A 20,399-nucleotide genomic window follows, 5' to 3' on the forward strand; every position below is an offset into this window, starting at 1 on the left:
TTTATAAATATAAATAACCGGACATTGAGGAATTATTTTCCAAAACCCTCGACGGTTTGATATTATGTAACATATGATATTTTATTACATTTTAGCTGTATGTATGTATGTATGTATGTATGTATGTATGTATGTATGTATGTATGTAATTGTATAATGATTCTTGATTTTAATATTTGAGGTGAAGATGACTTCATGATGAGATGAAACTGGTCCTCTACTGTAATAAAACTAATAGGTGCAGGTTGGAAAGAAATAAGAGTAAGAAATGGCTGTGGAAGTAAGCAGAAATTGAAGGAACTTACTAGGAAATTGAATCTAGCAAAGAAGTCAGCTAAGATTAATACGATGGCAAGCATAATTGGCAGTCATACAAACTTTAGTGAAAAATGGAAGGGTATGTATAGGTACTTTAAGGTAGAAACAGGTTCCAAGATGAACATTCCAGGAATCATTAATGAACAAGGGGAGTGTGTATGTGAGGATCTTCAAAAGGTAGTAGTGCTGATAACATGATTTAATTAGGGTGTTCATGGGAACACATGATTTAAACGAATAATCTGGGAAAACATTTCCAGGAATGGATAATCAAGGTTCCACTGCAAGCATTTTTCACACTTATATGTTTTTACCTTTGGTCCTCTGAAAAGTATATAAACAAAGTTCTATATTGACATATGCTTCAGAAACTTTGTTAATGAGGGGAAGAGAGAAGAACAGGATCGAGGCAAGTGAGTTCTATACTGACATATGCTTCAGAAACTTTGTTAATGAGGGCAAGAGAGAAGAACAGGATCCAGGCAAGTGAAATTAAATTTCTGAGAAGTAGAATGGGAGTAACAAAAATGGGTAAGAAATGAGAAGTTTAGAGAAACAGTGCAAGTGGAACCACTGCAGGAGAGGACAGAGGAATCAAGGCTTAGATGGTATGAACATGTGAAGAGAATGGAGAAGAAGAGAATTTCTAGGAAGATGCACAAGATGGAAGGTAGCAGAGGTAGTAGACAAAAAATGAGATTGAGGGACAGAGGGCTAAAAGGAGCAGAGGAGGAGATTAACAGAATAGGGGAGAACTAGATTAAATTGACAACAGAGAGTGGTGGGAAGACAGGAGGCAATGGAGTGGCTTAAGTTCTAAACAGACCTGGCCAGTGACTGGAAGCTGTGCATGATGGTGATGATAATGATGATATTTATTTCTTGAAGACTATTGAAAGGGAAGACAAGAAGTATCAAGAACTGGCACAATTTTGTTTAAGTATTATCTGTCTTCTTAGAAGACAGTTTGCATCTTAGGTTAATTATTTATTATAGTGAATATTGAGGTCTCATAAGCCTTACTGTTGAATTCACCAAGAATTTCTGCTTAATATTATGATTAAATTTTCTTCTTCTATTTTAATTTTTTAAAGAAATGCCACATATCTACACCCCAGACAGTGAGTTTTAACACAATTAGGAAAGTAACTGCAATGTCAATTTTTGGCTGAAAATTTTCACACACATTACCTCAAGTCCATTAGGGTGAAAGACCCCACTCAGAGTCTGATTAAGTTTATCCAATTTGTGGACAACTTTGCCTGCATTTACATCCCATATAACACCATCTGATAGCACCAATTCATCTGTAGGACTGAACGTAGCACGGTTCTTCGTATACTGATTTGAGATTTCTGGTGTCAGAGTCTGGATCTTTTTACCTGTTGCTACATCATAAATCTGCAATTAAAGAACAAATATGAATCAAACAATAATGCAGATCTAGTGAAAGGCTTACAGCAGTTGTATATACACTACATGACATAAAAAAGAAATTATTATTATTTTTCTTTCCAGTAAACATATTGAGACAATGAAGGCTGAGTGCAGGGCAGTCGACAATAATGCCACAGATAGACGATAATTGCGGTGCAGTGGTGACGTGGATAAGGTGAACAAAACAATTGAGACTTGCGATAAGGATGTTTGCAGACGACGCTGGAAGCTGATGAACAATGGAGCAGGTCTCAGCATGATTTGGAAGTGGAAACTACGAGAATCTTGTGCAAGTCTATACAAAGAGCAAACCTGGTGAGACTGAGTCAATCTTGAGTTTGTCAACCACGAAAGGAGTTACGAGAAAGGGACTGTTCTAGAATGACGCTGGACAGTGATAAGCCATGTTGCTTGACGCACCAATGGGCTATGTGTTTCAGTCATGAGTAAAATCTGTGTTGAGTGGAAAACTCAAATGCAAGTGAAATTGTTAGCAACTGTAAATAGTAGCTGAATAAATTTAGAGGATAATAAAACATATTACCTCTGAATACTGATTTTAGTTTTAAGGACTCTTGACAGCCCGTCATAACATATTAAAGATGGAATGTATATCAATACTATCTGATTATCAACTATAAACCTGAGTTTGAATATCTGTGAGAAAAATTTGAAACAAAGTGCACTGTCTTCCTGAAATATAAAGTTACTGTATTTTGAGAAATGGAGAGAAAAAACAAAAAAGTAAGCTTTATTTACTTATATATTCCAATAAAAGTAACAAAACAAACATATCCTATGGGCTATGGCACATTTTGGATAATTTGGACAATTCAGGAATTTCTGAATTGTTTCCTTGCCCAATTGTTGTTTATTTTTAAACTAAACATGTAAATAATAAAAACATATATTGCCTTCTCCAGCTTTGATGGCAACAAAGACACTGAGGCATACGGCATACTAGGCCCCTAATTGCCTCCTGTGGAATGACTGCCCACTCTTTACTTAAAGCAAAATTCTCCGTTGTTCCAGTGTTACACTAGTTCAGTCCTCACTCTACGACTCAGTCCATAGATCAAGGTATGATATAAAAATTGAAAAGTTATTACAGTCTGCAGGCTATAATAGTTATGATGTATAGTGCAAACAGTACCAGTAACATTGTGCTAGATGCAGAGAAACAGCAACAGAAGAAAAGAAAAAAACCAAGAGAGAATCTCAAGCATTTCAGAAATGTCAATTTTCTTTCATCCTGTGGAAAAATTGATGAAGTAGATCTGTTTGAAGGGGGAAGTTTGACACAGATGGCACTGAATATGTCTATGAAGATTATGTTCTTCACCGCAAACAGCTCATATCACTTTGAGATAGTCCTAAATAACAACGAACATGATGAATGATGACACCAACAACAGATGAAACTTCAACAACTAACTTTTCTAGAGTTCTTAGGTGTGTAGAAAACTTACAAAATATTTGCTGGCATTAAAAAATCCAAATGATGATCTTGAATATTATCTAGGATGAAAGAATGTTAGGTAACAAGATCCATTTCAACACAGTATGTAAAACTGTCAGGCCTAAGGAGTGCTAATTTGCATTACATTAGTTTGCTAATACCTTTAAAGTAGTTTGTGAAAAGTAGACATGATATAGGCTTCTGGGCTTATGCTGTGTCAAGAAAATAAGGTGAAATTTTTTACGTTTCACAGAGAACTTTCCTCTGCGTCTTCAGAAGAAAATCTTGACTGTTCACGAGAAAGGCTTCTCAAACAATGAGGTGTGAATTTAGACATTATAAAAGAAGTGGAAGTGGTAAGTTCATTCGTCACCATATGGCTCACTGGATGCGGTACAGCGCTAGCTTTCGAAGCTGAAGCTGAGGGAACCATCAGAATCAGTCTGAGAGGGAGTCACGTTCCCAACTGTGTGAAGCTGAAGCACATGCTAAATATTCTGAAGGCCAGGAGAATATATCAATGTGCTAGCAAGGCTCTTGTGATCGAGAGAGTGCATTACACTTGTAAGGAACTGGACTCAGTCTCCCGGGAGTTGTTTCATTTACACCTGCTGTTAATCAACACTCTCTCACAGAAATTGTAGTTGTCTTTCCATCGCATTACTGCTATACAGGCTGAACGCAAATTCAACCAGGTGTCATTTAAACAAAAATCTAAGTTCCTCCGACTTGCTCAGAAACAGGCGGTCTCTCGCACAAACTCGGATGCTAGTAAAACTGTCGTCAATCTTTCCAAGAAACCCTTGGACAAGAACCAAACGGCAGTCCTAGCTAGGTGTCTTAATTATGCTGTCGCTCCCTCAAAAATTCCCACTGAGGAGTTAATTACTTCTGTTGAGGCAGCAATCCATAACCTAGCTATGGACGAGGCTGAGGAGTTAAGACAAAAATGAATAAGACTCATAAGGTCCGCTGTTGTATTCGTGATCAATTTAACTAGAGGACAGAGGAGAGCTCTGAAGGAACTTGGAGATGATTCTGAACTGACCATTCTCTCAGCTGATAAGGGTAATGCGACGGTGGTTATGGACAATGACGAGTATAAGAATAAGATCTTGGCCATATTGTCAGAACCTGTTTACAGACTGAGCTCATGTGACCTTACAACTCATGTGTCCAACACCACCGTGAAGCTCTTAAGGCAATCTTCAATTCAAAAGAGGAGGCTAAACATCTGTCCCCAGGGGACACAGTGCCACCTAGATTATATGAACTTCCTAAGATCCACAGAGGATGTCCCCCTCAGCGATAGGTTCTCCTACGCATGCTCTGGCTAAATACCTAAGCAAATTGCTTCATTCTACACATAGGACAAAATGATTCATACTTTAGGGACTCTCGGCAATTTTGGCGAGTTTTGACATGGAGTCCTTGTTCATGAAAGTTCTGGTTGACTCAGTCATGTCTCTTATTGAACATCTGTTCCCTGAGGACATTACTAAGCTATTTTACTACTGCATCACTTCCAGCTATTTCTTGTGAGGTGGGAATTTTCTGAACAGATGGACGGAGTGGCTAATTTCTTTATGGAGCATTTTGAGGAGGAGGCTATTGCTTCGGTGCCCGTCAAACCTATGATTTGGTGGAGGTATGTTGATACATCTGTGGTCTGGACAGAAGGTCCTGAGAAACTTTATTTCTAAACCACCTAAATCGGCAACATCCTTCAATTAAATTCACTATGAAGATGGGAGTCGGACGGATGCCTTCCTTTCTTGGATGTTCTAGTACAAAAGAAACCGGATGGCTCCTTAGGACGTACCATTTATCGTAATCCTACCCACACAAATCACTATCTTCATGCAGATTCTCACCACCATCCAGCACAAAAACAAAGCATTCTCACGACACTCCCCAAAAGGGCGAGACGAATTTGTGAGCCATCAAATATCCAGGTGGAGATGGACACACTCAAAGTCCCATTTAAGAGTAATGGTTACAGCGATTTGCAAATTCATAGAGCCCTGGATCCCAGAGAAATGACCAAGCAAAGCTCGCAGAAGGAAGAAGTGAAGGGAACTGCTTACTTGCCTTCCATTCACAACACTACAGATCGAATTGCCAAGGTCCTCCACAAACACAATATAAAAACCGTGTTTGGCACCGTCACTAAAATTGTCACAGTCTGGGTAAAACCAAGGACAAATTGTCCCCACTTTTACACCCTGGGGTATATGAAATTCCCTGTACTTGCGGCAAGGTATACGTTGGCCAAACACGCCGGTTCAAGAGTACACGTATCAAGGAACATGAACGAAATATTCGTCTAAAACTAGCCAGACAAATCAGCAATAGCTGAGCATGCTCTATCGTCGGGTCATGATGATGTGTACCAAGATGCTCAAGCTCTTACCCACACTAGACACTACAGGTCCAGGATTATACAGAAAGCTGTGGAAATATGTAGAAATCCTAACAATTTCAACAGGTACACTGGCTATCAATTAAGTAATATGGGGTTGCCAACCATTAAGGACTTACGTAGGTAGTTCCCTTCCCCGTCCCTTCACTACTGTTATTTCATTTCAGTGTTTTCCAAATTCATATGTTCCTCATTGCCAGATGTTTCATTCCAGACTTGAGTCTATGTCATACTTTCATATGTGTGTACACCTGTTATGTAACGTGACTCCCTCCCAGACTGATTCTGATGGTTCCGTCAGCTTCCGCTTTGAACGCTAGTGCTGTACCGCATCCGGTAGCAAATGGTGACGAAGGAATGTACCAATTCCACTTCTATTATAATGTCTAAATTTAAACCTCATTATTTGAGAAGTCTTTCTTGTGAACAGTAAAGATTTTCTTCTGAAGATGTAGAGCAAAGTTCTCTGTGAAATGCAAACAATTTCACCTTATTTTCTTGACACGGCATAAGCCCAAAAGCCTATATCATGTCTATAAGTAGGGCCGTGAAAGCATCATTGGCAACATTAGTGAAAAGTACATACTTGAAGAGTTTTACTGCAACATTTGTGTTTATAGATTTATCAGGATGATCTGATTATGGACTATATAATAGGCAGCTGAAACAATATATATATACATACACTTGTATTACTTCAAGTAGTTAACAGGAAACTTTTAGTTTATGCAGATTACAATGAAACAGATGACAATTCATCTTCATTCGTTAATAATAATAATAAGGAAGTTGTCCAAAATGTACACTCAACCCCACAAACATTTGAAATAGGATGAACATATTATGTAGATTGTAGGATTCAGAGTATCGTCTCTTTGGCCAATGGCTATCAACAGTTTATGAATAACCTCGTGTTCTGAGATGTATCAAATTCAATATTGCTTTGCTGGCCAATTTTTGTGCGGTTGAGTATTCAAGAGATTGGGCCTCTGTCAGCTCTGTCCTGAACAGGTTAAACTGCAGTATGAAAATATAATTATTTTGGAGGCTTAGGGTACTCAGCACTGTGCACTTTTCTAAGGGAATATTATATGACACCATGTATATATTTCATGGAACAAATGATTTACATTATTTAACACAAGTATGTACGTAATAAATTAAAAATGAATATCAAGACCCTTCAGCCTGGAAAGCGCTGGAGCTGATGCTTTCATGAACTCTTCCCAAACACCTGTGAATCTGCACTGTGGACACTCCCGAATGATGTGGTTCATCGTCTGTTCTTGAGCTCCGAAGTCGCAAGCAGGTGAATCTGGCCATCCCCATTTGTGCAGCGCTGTTTTGCACCTACCATGACCAGTTCGTATGCAGTTTGGTTGGCACCACGTAGCTCTTGGAAGATCAGTACCTGGAACATGCTGGGAAGGATCATCTAATTGGATTTGACGAGATGATGAAAAATCTCTCCACCCTTCCTTCCCGACTCTGTTGATGTTGAAAGGCCCTGGCTGCTTAATAATGTTATCATCCCAAATGGGCTTCCTGGATTTCAGACGCATGGTTGGTGGATTACTCAGCACTGAGTAAATCGGAAGGTGTTTAAAGTCAGGACAGATGTAAGTTTTCCAAGTTTGGCAAGCAGCTTGTTGTCTTCTCAGTTGTGGAGGAGGTATACTTGCCAGTACGTGCAACCTTGGCACACGGGTTGATCATAATGTGCCCGTTACGATCCTTAAGGTCTCATTGAGCTGAGTATCCACTCTGTGGACATAGGCACTTCTATACCATACTGGTGCACAGTATTCGGCAACAGAGTAGACCAGTGCAAGGCTTGCCATACGAAGAGTACTTGCATCAGCACCCCATGTTGTGCCGGCTAGTTTGCGAATGATGTTATTCCTGGTCCTAAGTTTTCCTGCAATATTCTCGAGGTGTTTTCTGTAAGTCAGAGAGCGGTCCAGAGTAACTCCCAGGTATTTGGGGTTAGGATTGTTTCTCACCCTTTTTCCGCAGAATGTAATGTTCAGCTCTTGTTTGGAGATTCTATTGTTATGGTGAAAAGCTGTGACCTCCGTCTTTAATGGGTTTGGGCAAAGCCTCCATTGTTTGAAATAGTTTTCTAGTTTTTGTAGATCCTGTGTCAGGATTTCTTCTCCTTCTTCAAGATGGTCAGTTTGAATTGCTATGGCAGAATCATCAGCATAGCAGAACTTATGGGACATTGTTTCTGGTACATCACTTGTATATAGGTTAAGAACAATCGGGCTAAGACAGATCCTTGAGGGAGGCCATTCTTGATGGTGTACGACTTGCTCATCTTGTCACCTGAACACACACTGAAATAACGATTCCTTAACATGGTAGATAACAGGGCAGTGAGTCTTCTACACGGTAGTGCTTGTTTTATCTTCAACATTAATCCATCAATCCACACTGTATCATACGCAGCAGTTAAGTTGATGAAAGCCACGGATGTTTTCAATCCTCTTTGGAAACCTGATTCTATAAAAGATGTTAAAGCTAAGACTTGCTCACAACAGCTTCGTATATCCCTGAAACCAGCCTGTTCTGGTGGTATTCTGCTGTCTAATGTGCAGTATATTCTGTTGTAGATTAGGCGTTCCAGAATTTTATAGCAAACGCTGAGGAGTGAAATTGGACGGTAGCTGGTGGGTCGTCTGCTGGTTTACCAGGTTTAAGGATTGCGATGATTTTTGCAATTTTGAACTCTGGTGGTGTTTGTCCTTTGGCGAGGATGTCTGAGAAGAAATTCCTGAGCCACTTTCTGCCATTACTTCCTAAGTGAGTTATAAATTCTGGGAATATACCATCCAGACCAGCTGCTTTTCCAGATTTCAAAGATCGAATTGCTTGATTGAGTTCAGTACTCATAAAAGGAGAGGAATAAAATGGGTTATCATCCAGCTGATCATTGATTGCTTTAAGACTCTCTTGTATAATTTTGTATTGGCAGGCATCTATCGGAACATCTTCTGACCTCTTTTTAATGTGTTGTGCGATGGCAGATAGATTAAGTTCAGTTCTGGAAATCGGCAGTGGTGTTGCTGCTCCAAGTTTTCTAAGAAGTGACCAACCTTTGTGACTGGAGGGAGTAAAATCAAGACCTTGTGTTGTGCTATGCCAGTGCTCCCTTCTTTGAGTGTTCAAGGATTGTAGATTCTGCATGCCCAAGGAAGGATCTCCGTTTTCTTCATATGCTTTAGCAAGCTCTTCAGCCTCTTCATTCCAGCAAGAAATGTAGTTCCTTCTATACCCAAGAGGTATATTATGTCTTGCTGCTCCAATATTTGTTCCAATAAAGCGTTTATAATTCTCTAGTTTAGGTGGAATCCAGCGAAGATGAGAATCAACCTCACGAGAATACTTCATCCATTGCGCTTTCTTGAAGTTCCATCTGGGTTTTTGTTTTGTTGTAATTAATGGGACTTGTAAACCGATGGTTAAAATAATTGGACGATGCTGGCTGCGTGGAAAACCTGATAGTAAATATCTTGTGTGAGGTAAAGGAATATGGTTAGCATCCATTGTTTTTAGGCAGAGATCAGGATTGGTGTCTTTAGGCCATCTAGCAGAATGGTAAGATTTTTTGTCTTTTGCATCGTAGGACAGATGAAGTTGGTTCTGGTCCATCCAATCTGATAGCTTTTCACCGTTTTCATTATTTTTGTCATACCTCCATGAAGTGTGATGACTGTTGAAATCACCAAGGTAAACACCTGGATGACTTATGTTTGGAAGAGGGGGATCTGGCCAGCGTTCCTGTGGTGGTTTGTACACTGCAGATATTGTTGTTCCCATTACGTTGACAGAGATGATTTCAGTATTACTTTGTCGGTAGCAAGAAGTAACACTGTAGTCGGATATGTCCTGGCGAATGTACATGATAGAACCATAAATCTCTGAACCAAGCACATGCCTACAATTTTATAACCAGGTATTCTTGCTCTAGAATCTACCTGATCATCTTTTAGATGGGTTTCTTGTAGGGCGATGAGATCAATTTTATGTTCTTTAGATAATTTACTCAGGTATTCGCATTTATCTTTGGATATGCCTTCAATGTTGAGTTGTAGGACACGGGCACAAGGTCCAATGCATTTTGAGTTCTGTGTGAATTGGCTCTTAAAGGAGCCGTTGGGATAAGTTTGTAGATCATAAAAATCGGGAGAGATTCGAGATCTAGTTCGGTTACCGTTTGTGTAGACTTTCTGCCGTCCTGCTCTTGCAGTCCATTGCCTAGGGTACACCACTTGGAGGTTGTCTACACGTCGTACCAAAAAAATTGCCCTTCTTAAGATGGCTGACAAAATGGGCAGGCTCTATGTCCTAGGCAACTGCGTGAAAAGAGAGTAGAGTGCACTTCTTCTTTGTGGTCTCCATGGTAGTGATGGCAGACGAAACAAAATGGGTGCCAGTTAGGGCAAAATGTTTAAAATAGATATAACGAGTTTCCCTCTAAGTAGTGATATCTGTGGAACGATTGTAGCAGTGAACAAGATGGCAGATATTTAGGGCACAAAACCGATAATAAATATGACCCTAAAACACTATTAAATGTACGTGGACCCACTAGATAACAATAACATAAACTCAGCACCCAAAATAAAATCACAAATACCCACTTGAAACCACAAACGAAGAGCAGTTCTTCTTTACAGATGGATATAAGACGCACTACAACTACACATCTTACTCACTGGTGGCTCCGAACAGTAGACAACATGTGTTATTGGATAACTGATACAACAATGGATGACCATGAAAAATGGAAGGAAAAAGAAAACCAGACCACAAAATTTCTTAAAGTACTGCAGGGAATTTTACGAACTGGTTTTGGTGCTTTGATCATGTACTGTAACTACTGTACTAGCATAAAAAAGAATCATAAAATACAATTCAATTACTTTTTCTTTCCATCTGTAATGTTGGCTTGGCCCAAACCTTATATTTCTTATAAAGATTTAATGAGATGTCTATCAAGAAGTTATCAGATATAGAATAATTTTTCCCAGTGTCAGTTTATTTTCTATTTTGGGCTTAAGCTGTAAATAGGTTGCAAGATCACTGTATAGTGAAGTTTTCAGGCTACAGTATAATGCTATCATGAAAATACCGTAGTAGCTACGACAGATTCATCAACACTGAAGTCATATGTTACTCCCATGGAACCATACCACAGAGTAATATGCGTCTAGTTTCGAAGACCATATTAATCCTCAAGTGCAGAACAATCGAGGCGAGTTCTAATTAGAGAAGGGAACCGTTCCCAGGTAACCAGTGGGAAGAATTTGGAGGCTGCCAGGTAAATATCAATCAATTACATTTTCTTTTTTAGATATTGTCTATTCTCATGCATAGTAAATTTAACATTACTGTCTAGAAAAATGTTAACCCTTGTCAACCGGATTCATTTTTTGTTGTGATTACAATAGAGTAAATTAATATATTATTTTGGGTCCACCTTTTCAATACAAAATGTAAATAGTTTAAATTATATAGGGACTAGTTTCGACCTAGTAATAGGTCATCATCAGCCTGAAGTAAATTAAAGCGTAAATATCGAAGAAAAAATAAACAATGTAAACACAAGTACAGTCTTTTTAAAAGTACATACCATGTGGGATATTGAGCAGCAATATATTAAAAATAATAACTCTTCCAATTGACGAAGCACTGAGCAGAAGTGACGTCATTCACTTACGAATAAAGTTCAGTGCGCCATACAGCATTAAAAGTCCAGTGTGCACTAAAAGATGTTATAAAGAAGAATTATCAGTTGAATGCTGGCTTCTTGAGTTTGCTGTTGTAAATTCAAAGAAGTTACATCATTTTTTAAGGTATTCTTAGACGTCAAAACACATGGATGTTGGAACTAGGTAACTGTTGCGCGTGGAGTCTTAGGAGTCCAGAGAAGCGCTATATTATGTTAAAAAATAGAGATCCATAAAAAAGTCCCGTGCGTCGTATAAAAATGACAAGTTGTGAAAGTGGAAATCGAAAAAGGTTGGTTTTCAAGCGAAGATGTTGTTCATTCAGAGATCAATTGAAATTAAAGTACCGTAACATTGTCTTCTCAAGATGTTTATAAATTAGAAATAATTGTCGATGCGAAGTAAGATACTAGAAGAAAGCTATTCTGCTTCTGGAATCTTGAAGGACGATGGATGTTTCACGAGCCGGAATAACATATATGGAGTTAAATAAAGGTGGATATAAATTCGCAGTTCAATGCGGACCATAAAATTGACTCTGAAAAAATGACAGTAGGAAATAAATAAATTTGGTCAGGTGGAAGAAAATGTTTAAATAAAATATGTCATAAGGGAATTTACGCGTGTTGTGATAAGCTGAAGAGAGAAATGGTGGTAGGTAAGGTTCAAAGGAAATCTTGAGGAGGTGAAGGGAGAAAAATAAAGGAAGGAGAAGAAAAGTTTTCTTTTTTTTGAATAAATGACAGTAAGGAAATAAACAATATTTGGTCTGGTGGAAAACAATATTTATGTCATAAGAGAATTGACGCGTGTTGTAATAAGCTGAAGAGAGAAAATGGTGGTAGGTGAGATGCAAGGAAAACTTGAGGAGGTGAAGGGAGAAAAATAAAGGAAGGAGAAGAAAAGGATTTTTTTTAACGTGGGGCTGAGGGATGTGGGAATATGGAAGAATGATTAAGAAAAGTACTATAAATAGAATGAAAAATCGGACCTTTAATATTAGATTTTGATTGTCTGAAAAGTTGAATGAGCAGGTCAAAAAGAATGTTCGATTTTTCGGAAATGTCATTAAGATTGAAATTAGGATTAAAATATTGGTCTAGATTTATAAAGCAATTCTCTGTTATGTTAAGGAGGGGTCCTTTATTCATAATTTTGAGAATTACCATATCTTGTTTAATGTCAGTAAATTTATGATTATAATCATTCATGTGTTGACCAACTGCAGAAAATTTATTGTGTTTTTGGGCATTGACATGTTCCAAGTATCGTATTTTAAAGCTTCTTCCTGTTTGTCCAATATAAGAAGAACTGCAGCTGTTGCATCTGGTGTATATAGGGTCAAATGCTATTACTATTACTAGGTCGAAACTAGTCCCTATGTAATTTAAACTATTTACATTTTGTATTGAAAAGGTGGATCCAAAATAATATATTAATTTACTCTATTGTAATCACAGTTCAATACGGATCTATCATTATGAAACTTATTTCTTTTAATTTTTTGTTGTGAGCCTAATTAATTTTTGTGATTTTATTTTTATTGTTAACAAACATAATCACTCTGAAAATATAAGTAGATAAGCATAAATAAGCCGTTTCTATGTAATTTCATCAGAATAGATGGCAGGTATCCATTTAACTGGAAGAAATAAATCCTCAACTGTCTGTTTTCGAGCAAAAGTGGCTCAAGGCACACAACACAATAGTTCTGACTAATGTCACAAAACACTATATTTATTTTACATCCACAAATCTTGGTTGTAATTCACTTTCTTACCTACTTCAAAATCCATAATCACTAATACTACAGTATAATTATTGAAATTGAAAAAAATAATTAATAGAGATGCACAATACATTATGTGTCAAAATGGGAAGCAAACTGACACTATGTTGTAAACTGGAATAGTTTGTGGTCCCAGATCTTGATTTGTGATCTCATACCATGCTATGCTTTCCTCACACTATTACTGACCGTGTCAAATTCTGAAGATAAATTCTAATGATAATACGTAGGTACTCATGGTTTGAATCTGTCCTGTCACTTAAGTTATTTTCACACTCACCTGCATCAATTTCACTTTACTACCCATTATCATTCATTTTTCAGCATTCATCAACACTATCTAGTAATTATGCCTCTATTTCAGAGCCATTTTTAATTCTTTTTTCAGGATATAATGTTTACAACAGCTAAAACACGAACATTTACGAAGTAAACAATTTTTTGAAAAGAACATCACTATGGAAATCGTGCATAGCAGCAAGACCTTTGTTCTTTTTCATTCTAAATCCCTGTGTTAAAAGCCTAACTAAGAGGCCTGTGTATTCACTCCTTACATATATCGGCTGAATTTACAAACATAATCTAAAGCATACAAACTCAAAAGCGTGTAATTTGAAATTCTGGATAAGACTTCTTTCGCTCGCGCGGGAACAGACGAGTTCCGGATAAACACATGTAATGCTTGGCTAAGGTTAAAGGGAGAAAAGTATGTTACGTACAATGAACCTAGAGAACATATGTGCTGAATATAAACCTAATCAATACACAAATTGGAATTTCACATGATTTCTTGACTACAGAATATTTATTCTGAGATAACATACGTACAACTTGAAAATTCGTCTGAGAATTAAAATGTTAAGAAGGAAGACATACTTTCCAGTGTCTACAGAGTTAAATGTAACTTAAAAGCTGTTCAGTCTCTCAAACACATAAGTTCAATATAAAATATTATGCTATAACATACCTCTTTAAAAAAAAATTTAAAAAAATAAACCCCACACTAATCAATTATTTTTATTCCTTGTTTATTAGTGTGTTCTTTTTACAGGTATGTCGTCATAGTGTAATATTGTTTATTGAACTTGTGTGTATGACAGACTGAAAATCTTTTAAATTACAGAGAAATAAAAAGTTACGTGATGCATACTTACAGAAGCAGTGGTTCCTTTTGTGCCAATTATTCTATCCTGAGTAACTTTACTAAATTCAACATACTCCTCTTCAGGCAATGGAAATCTAAAAGTAAATAACAAAGTTAGAAACATCTATTAACACTTTAACAACATTTCTGTAACAATGGAAACGGTAAGGGGAGTGCAAATGACATACAGCAAATATAATGGGAATATGGATGAATTATGGAAAGACTTTACATTACAATTTATTATACAGTAAGCCAAGGAGCCACACTCTCTCACTCAAATGATTAGAAGTCTTACTTTTCACATTGTGCTTTCAGTACTGGGAATAAATTATTATAATATGCTTCTAGACAGTGCATACAAAATATTTAATTTCCTGGAATGTGTAGGAAAGGGTTATATCCTAAATATGAAGTGTACCATTCTCAACAGGAATGCATACCTCACCTCACCACCAATTTTTTTTTTTGTGAGCTGAGCTGAAGAGTGTGAAATGTGAGTTCAAGTGCTATTTGAAAGTTATGACTGGCTATAAAATTTCTCCTGCTTACAATCCACTTTCACTCAATGCTCTTTGTTCTTGTAATTCCGATGACTGAACAAGTCAATTCTAGCATGAAACATGTGTTTACACAGACTGCACTCAATGGATGGGGGAGGATGCATATTTGTCATTTGAACTCTTCTGCCTGTGACGCTCTTGCACAAAGAGTTCAACAGAAGTAGAGGTGCTTCAGCGCCAAAGCAAGCAATCCTTGGCAAGTGTTTCACAGGTTTGAGGGTTGATATTTGTGACCTACATTGTTTGTTTAAGCTCGTCTTTATATTTCTTCAAAGAGGCATTATGGGATCTTGTGCCTGAAGAAAGTTTACCATAGAGAAATTGGCAAGGAAGCCTGGCGTTGCTCATACAGCAGACATGCCCAATGCTCCAAAGCCGATGGTCATGAGGATTCTACACCGTTCATGCATGCCTTCTCATGGACTGTGATATTAGAGACAGGGTTCTCCCATTTCGATATTTACAATGGAACAAAGTTTCTGTTGATGGAAACTGCTCAAGTTTCTTGATGTCACAGCAATACAGGGTCTAAGATTCACATCTAAAGAGTAACACTGAGATGATGACTGCTTTATACACCATGAGTTCGGCACAAATTCTTGAAGACCCAGTTGGATAACCAACCAAATGCCAAGTGGGCAGCACAGAGTCTGGTTTCCACATCCTCTTCTGAGGTGCATAGTTTAGACAAGATTCTTCCAAGGTATTCAAGGTAGTCTTCTACCTGTTCCAGAATCATGTCTGAGATAGATGCATTGAACTCTGAAAGGCTAGACCCTGTGGCAAGTTGGGCAACAATGTTGGTTTTTTGTGCATTAATGGCGAGACCAAACTGACACTTGAAACTATTAACTGAATGCTGCAACTCCTCAGGTATAACGGAAGGTGGTGCAGTGTCATTAGTATACTACAGTTCAGTTATCCTTATGACAAAAGTTAATATGGCATAAACAGAGTCTTGCCAAGTTGAAGAGATACATTAAATCAATGCCAAAGGTGTTGATAGATGATGTATCACAAAGCATAGCAGCCACATACAAAGTACTGGGGCAAGTATACACCCTTGCTTCAATCCATATGTGTTAGGAAAAGCATCAGAGATATTTTTCTGATTGAGAACCTGACAGATATACAGTCATGAAGTACTCAAACAAGGCCAACAAAGTGTTCAGGGTAACCAAAGTGTCTTAACACTGCCCATTGGCAAAGTCAGCAAATACATTGGAAGTTGCTGGAAAGAGGCCCAAGGGACGACCAAGACAGTGATGGACCGATACAGTGCACAACGACCTGAAAGCTGTAAGACTACATCCAGACATGGCTCAAGACTGAATTAAATGGAGAGAACGAATCCACACAGTGGACCCTGCCACCAGGCGGAACAAACGAGAAGAAGAAGAAGGAGGAGAAGAAGAAGAAGAAGAAGAAGAAGAAGAAGAAGAAGAAGAAGAAGAAGAAGAAGAAGAAGAAGAAACGTGTGGTTCTTCCCAACATTTTAAAAATGTAAATTTGTATATAAACATTATATGGACATCCTAGGCTACATCTGTAATTTTAATTCTGATCCACGTCGCCATAAGACCTATCTGTGTCGGCGCGACGTAAAGCCCCTAGCAAAAAAAAATTCTGATCCATAACTAAGTGATTGTTAATTTAAGAGGACAAAGCAAATGGATTATCAGCAGCTGTGACAACATTCACAGAGGGAACAGAAAGAGTTTGTTCCCTAAGAGAATACTGCTATCAAGTAAAGAAATGGAAAGCATGATGAAAAATGAGATAAAGACGAAGCTAATACCATCAGGGTTGAAAGAATGTATCCAATTTACCTAAGGGATGTTGAATAGCAAAGATGAATGAGTGGAGCCTAAAACAGTGAAAGAAATACAGACTCAGCTTTTGATGCTCCATGGACTCAAACAAAGTTTATTATTTATTTTTTTGCTAGTTGTTTTACGTCGCACTGACACAGATAGGTCTTATGGCGACGATGGGATAGGGAAGGGCTAGGAGTGGGAAGGAAGCGGCCGTAGCCTTAATTAAGGTACAGCCCCAGCATTTGCCTGGTGTGAAAATGGGAAACCACGGAAAACCATCTTCAGGGCTGCCGACAGTGGGGTTCGAACCTACTATCTCCCGAATACTGGATACTGGCCGCACTTAAGCGACTGCAGCTATCGAGCTCGGTAAAAACAAAGTTTAAACAAATTTGCTAAACAATGAAATGTATAAAAAATAAGAAGTAATTTCTTTATGTGTAACTTACTTCATTTCAAAGAACCTATTAATAGTCCAAAGGGCAGACAAGGGCCGATGCCATGGGCACGATGTTAGAAGCAGAGTGCCGTCCCGACTAGCAGCCAAGTTTGATACCCCTGATTCATGAACTTGGTATGATGCTTCCTCCTAAAAGAAGATGGAATACATGGATGAAAACAAAATATAGAAGTGTTTTCTAACACAGAAGCAATTAATATTTCTAATAAAGGCATGGATATTTTTAAGGCACATGGAAAAAAAAACTATAGGCTGAAGAAATGATTAACTGAATGTATCAGCTATAATTACTCACTGTGCATGAGGATTTGTCTAATGAACTTGTGAGTGGATATAATAATTAGGAGTCAGGGTTAGAAAAAAATTCTTGGTACCGAAGTATGAATAGGATTCTAAAATTACCCAGGAGTAGTAGTAATTAAATAACAAATTTTTAGAACAATTAGTATTAAATATAATCTTTTTGTAAAGGTCCCTTGCGAGCAGTAATTTGATTTTGATAAAATGGTTACTATTCAAATTTCACAGAAAAGAGGTAAAGTGAAAAGTACTTACCACACCATTATGAAGATTGAACATTTTGATATCACCATGATGTGTGCCCATCATTAGGTACCTGTCACAGGGCTGAAAAATAAAATCAATAAGTAATTTTCACTGATATTATGAATAAAGGAATCAACAAAACAAATATGATAACCTTATAAATCAATATGTTTAGATATTTAGATATGCAGTATTCAAGCTCTTGAGTAACTTGATATCAACAAAAAATGTTACCATTTCTTTACACTGTTTCAGTCCTATTTCAAACTGTATCTACCAGCACTTAACATTTATCAATTCATCAATGATCTGCATTTAGGGCTGTCATTAAGGTGGTAGATTCTCTATCAATTGTTTACAACCTTTTCATAAATATTTTTGAAGAACTTGGAAATTTATCTAACATTTTTCTTGATACATTATTCCAATCCCTTATTTCTCATCTTATAAATGGATATTTGTCTCAATTTAAATTTAGTGGCAAGAAAACTCTGTGTTGGGTGTGCAAAAGGTGTTAATTCATGAAACATGAAGGAGGAGATAACCTACAATAAGACATAGTTGTGTCACTTACTGTGAATTGAGGATAGTACAAACTGTTCTATCATCAATAAAATGCTCATTCTGCTATGGAATTATTCATACTATTCTAAACTTTCAAAAGCTATTTTATTGAAATCACATTTTTGTGATGTAACACTTTCTGTACACCCAACACAGGATAAATGTGATATCATCATCATCATCATCATCATCATCATCATCATCATCATCATCATCTCCCTTTATCCAGCTGTAGCTGGGTAGGGGCAAATACGGTTCCTCTCCACTTTCTTTGGTCTTTCCACCACTCCTCCTCCAACACCGTGTCCCACTCCAGGTTTCTTCCTATAATATTGTGTTGGATTGTGTCCTTCCATCTCAATCGTGGTCGTCCACAGCCTCTCCTTCCTTGCATTTGCATTTCCATCACCTTTTTTGGCATTCTTTCATCACTCATTTGCTTTATGTGCCCAAACCATCTTAGGCAGCTCTTCTCTATTCTATAATACATTTTTTCCACTCCAATTTCTTCCTGGATTTTCTCATTCCTTATTTTCTCCCTTCTACTCTTCTGTATCGTACTCCTCAAGAACTTCATTTCGGCTGCCCATCGCTCTTTGTCATTGTCCAAGTTTCCGCTCCGTAAGTTGTTATGGGTACATAACACATCTTGTACATAGTTTCCTTTTCTTCCATTGGCACATCTCTGTCCCATAACATGTTTCTTACACTATGATAGGAACAACTTCCAGCTTGAATCCTCTTGGAAATCTCAGCATCCAGTCGAGCATTCTCCATTAATTCACTCCCCAGGTATTTATACGTTTCCACTACTTCCAGGGGCTTGTATACAAGTCTAATCTGACCTTTCCCTCTTTCTCCCCTCTAGTCATAACAAGAGTTTTACTCTTTCTTACACTTATTTTCAATCCACATTCTTCGATTTTCCCACTCACCACATACAACTTTTCTTGAACCTTCCTGTTGTCTTCTCCCCAAATCACCACATCATCTGCAAATAACAACATGTTCATTTCTCTTCCTCCATATGCTGCTTTTGCTGTTCTCATGATGTCATCCAATACTATGTAAACAGTATTGGTGATAGAACACTTCCCTGTGATACATGAACCTATAATTCCATATTATGCTGAGAAATATCATCTGGACTCCATAGAAGTTTTAAGTTGGATAACCAATTTATTAAGGACTCTAGGTTAGCAGCCCTGAAAGGCTCATTAACAATAGTAAGAAATTATTTATACTCAAGGGGTTGTTAGGGGGTCAAGATATATGGGAAAGGAATAAAACTGAGACTGGCATACTGAGACATGTGGGGTTCACTCTGCCTATACTAGATGATATACAACCTGTGAAAATAAAGTTCGGTGAATTAAGTCAGAATGGTCAATCCGGCAACACTGGCGACACGCAACGCTGCACCTGCGTAGCATCAGGTTTTGACCACCTGCTCCCAATGTTGTTCAGTTGAGCATCGTGTGTGTGCCATGCAAGACCTGTTTGACAAAGTGCGCGTTTAGTGCGTTGGTTCTGAACTGCGAACAGGAACATGAACGACCAAAAGATCAATGTACAGTTTTGTTTTAAGTTTGGCAAGACACCTAAGTTCACCCGTTTTCGAGGAGGCCAGGAAAGTGTTTCTGACAACCCCCATAGCGGAAGACCGGTGACCGCCGTCAGTGATGGAAACACTGAGAAGGTGAGGACATTAATCATGAACGATCGGCGATTAACTGGGCGCATGATAGCGGATGAACTGCAAATTAACCGTGAATCTGTATGACAAATCATTACCCAGAAGTTAAGGAAGAGGAAAACAAAATGTCTTCTTGTCTTGTGCCACATCACTTGACTGACAATTAGAAGCAGGCAAGTTTAGAGACTTCACAGGATTTTGTCGAAACAGCGGATGCAACACCAAATTTCTTGAACTGTATCGTCACTAAGGATGAAACCTGGTGTCTCAGGTACGACCTTGAAATGAAACAGCAAAGCGTGGAATGGTGTTCTCCGGGATCCCCTCGTCGGAAAAAGGCAGAGCCAAAAAGTCACGCATCAAAACGATGCTCATCACCTTTTTCGATAGTCAAGGCATTATCCACAAGGAATTTCTACCTGAGGGAACAACGTTGAATGTTGCACAGT

At 38.0% G+C, this 20,399-nt stretch overlaps 1 protein-coding gene across 3 annotated transcripts in view; it reads right to left on the bottom strand.

The window, feature by feature from the left end:
* The window catches only part of mahj (LisH and WD40 domain-containing protein mahjong), a 460,349-nt gene that overhangs the window by 38,998 nt on the left and 400,952 nt on the right, over nucleotides 1-20,399 (bottom strand). For all 3 annotated transcript variants that reach the window (XM_067136681.2, XM_067136682.2, XM_067136683.2), the window contains 4 exons: nucleotides 17,700-17,771; nucleotides 17,134-17,273; nucleotides 14,315-14,399; nucleotides 1,510-1,719 (listed from right to left, as the gene is read on the bottom strand). In XM_067136681.2, the coding sequence (XP_066992782.2) occupies nucleotides 1,510-1,719; nucleotides 14,315-14,399; nucleotides 17,134-17,273; nucleotides 17,700-17,771 (507 nt within the window). The remainder of the gene's footprint in view (nucleotides 1-1,509; nucleotides 1,720-14,314; nucleotides 14,400-17,133; nucleotides 17,274-17,699; nucleotides 17,772-20,399) is intronic.

Source organism: Anabrus simplex, chromosome 1 (assembly GCF_040414725.1).
Source record: "Anabrus simplex isolate iqAnaSimp1 chromosome 1, ASM4041472v1, whole genome shotgun sequence".
In the NCBI taxonomy this organism is placed as follows: Eukaryota; Metazoa; Arthropoda; class Insecta; order Orthoptera; family Tettigoniidae; genus Anabrus; species Anabrus simplex.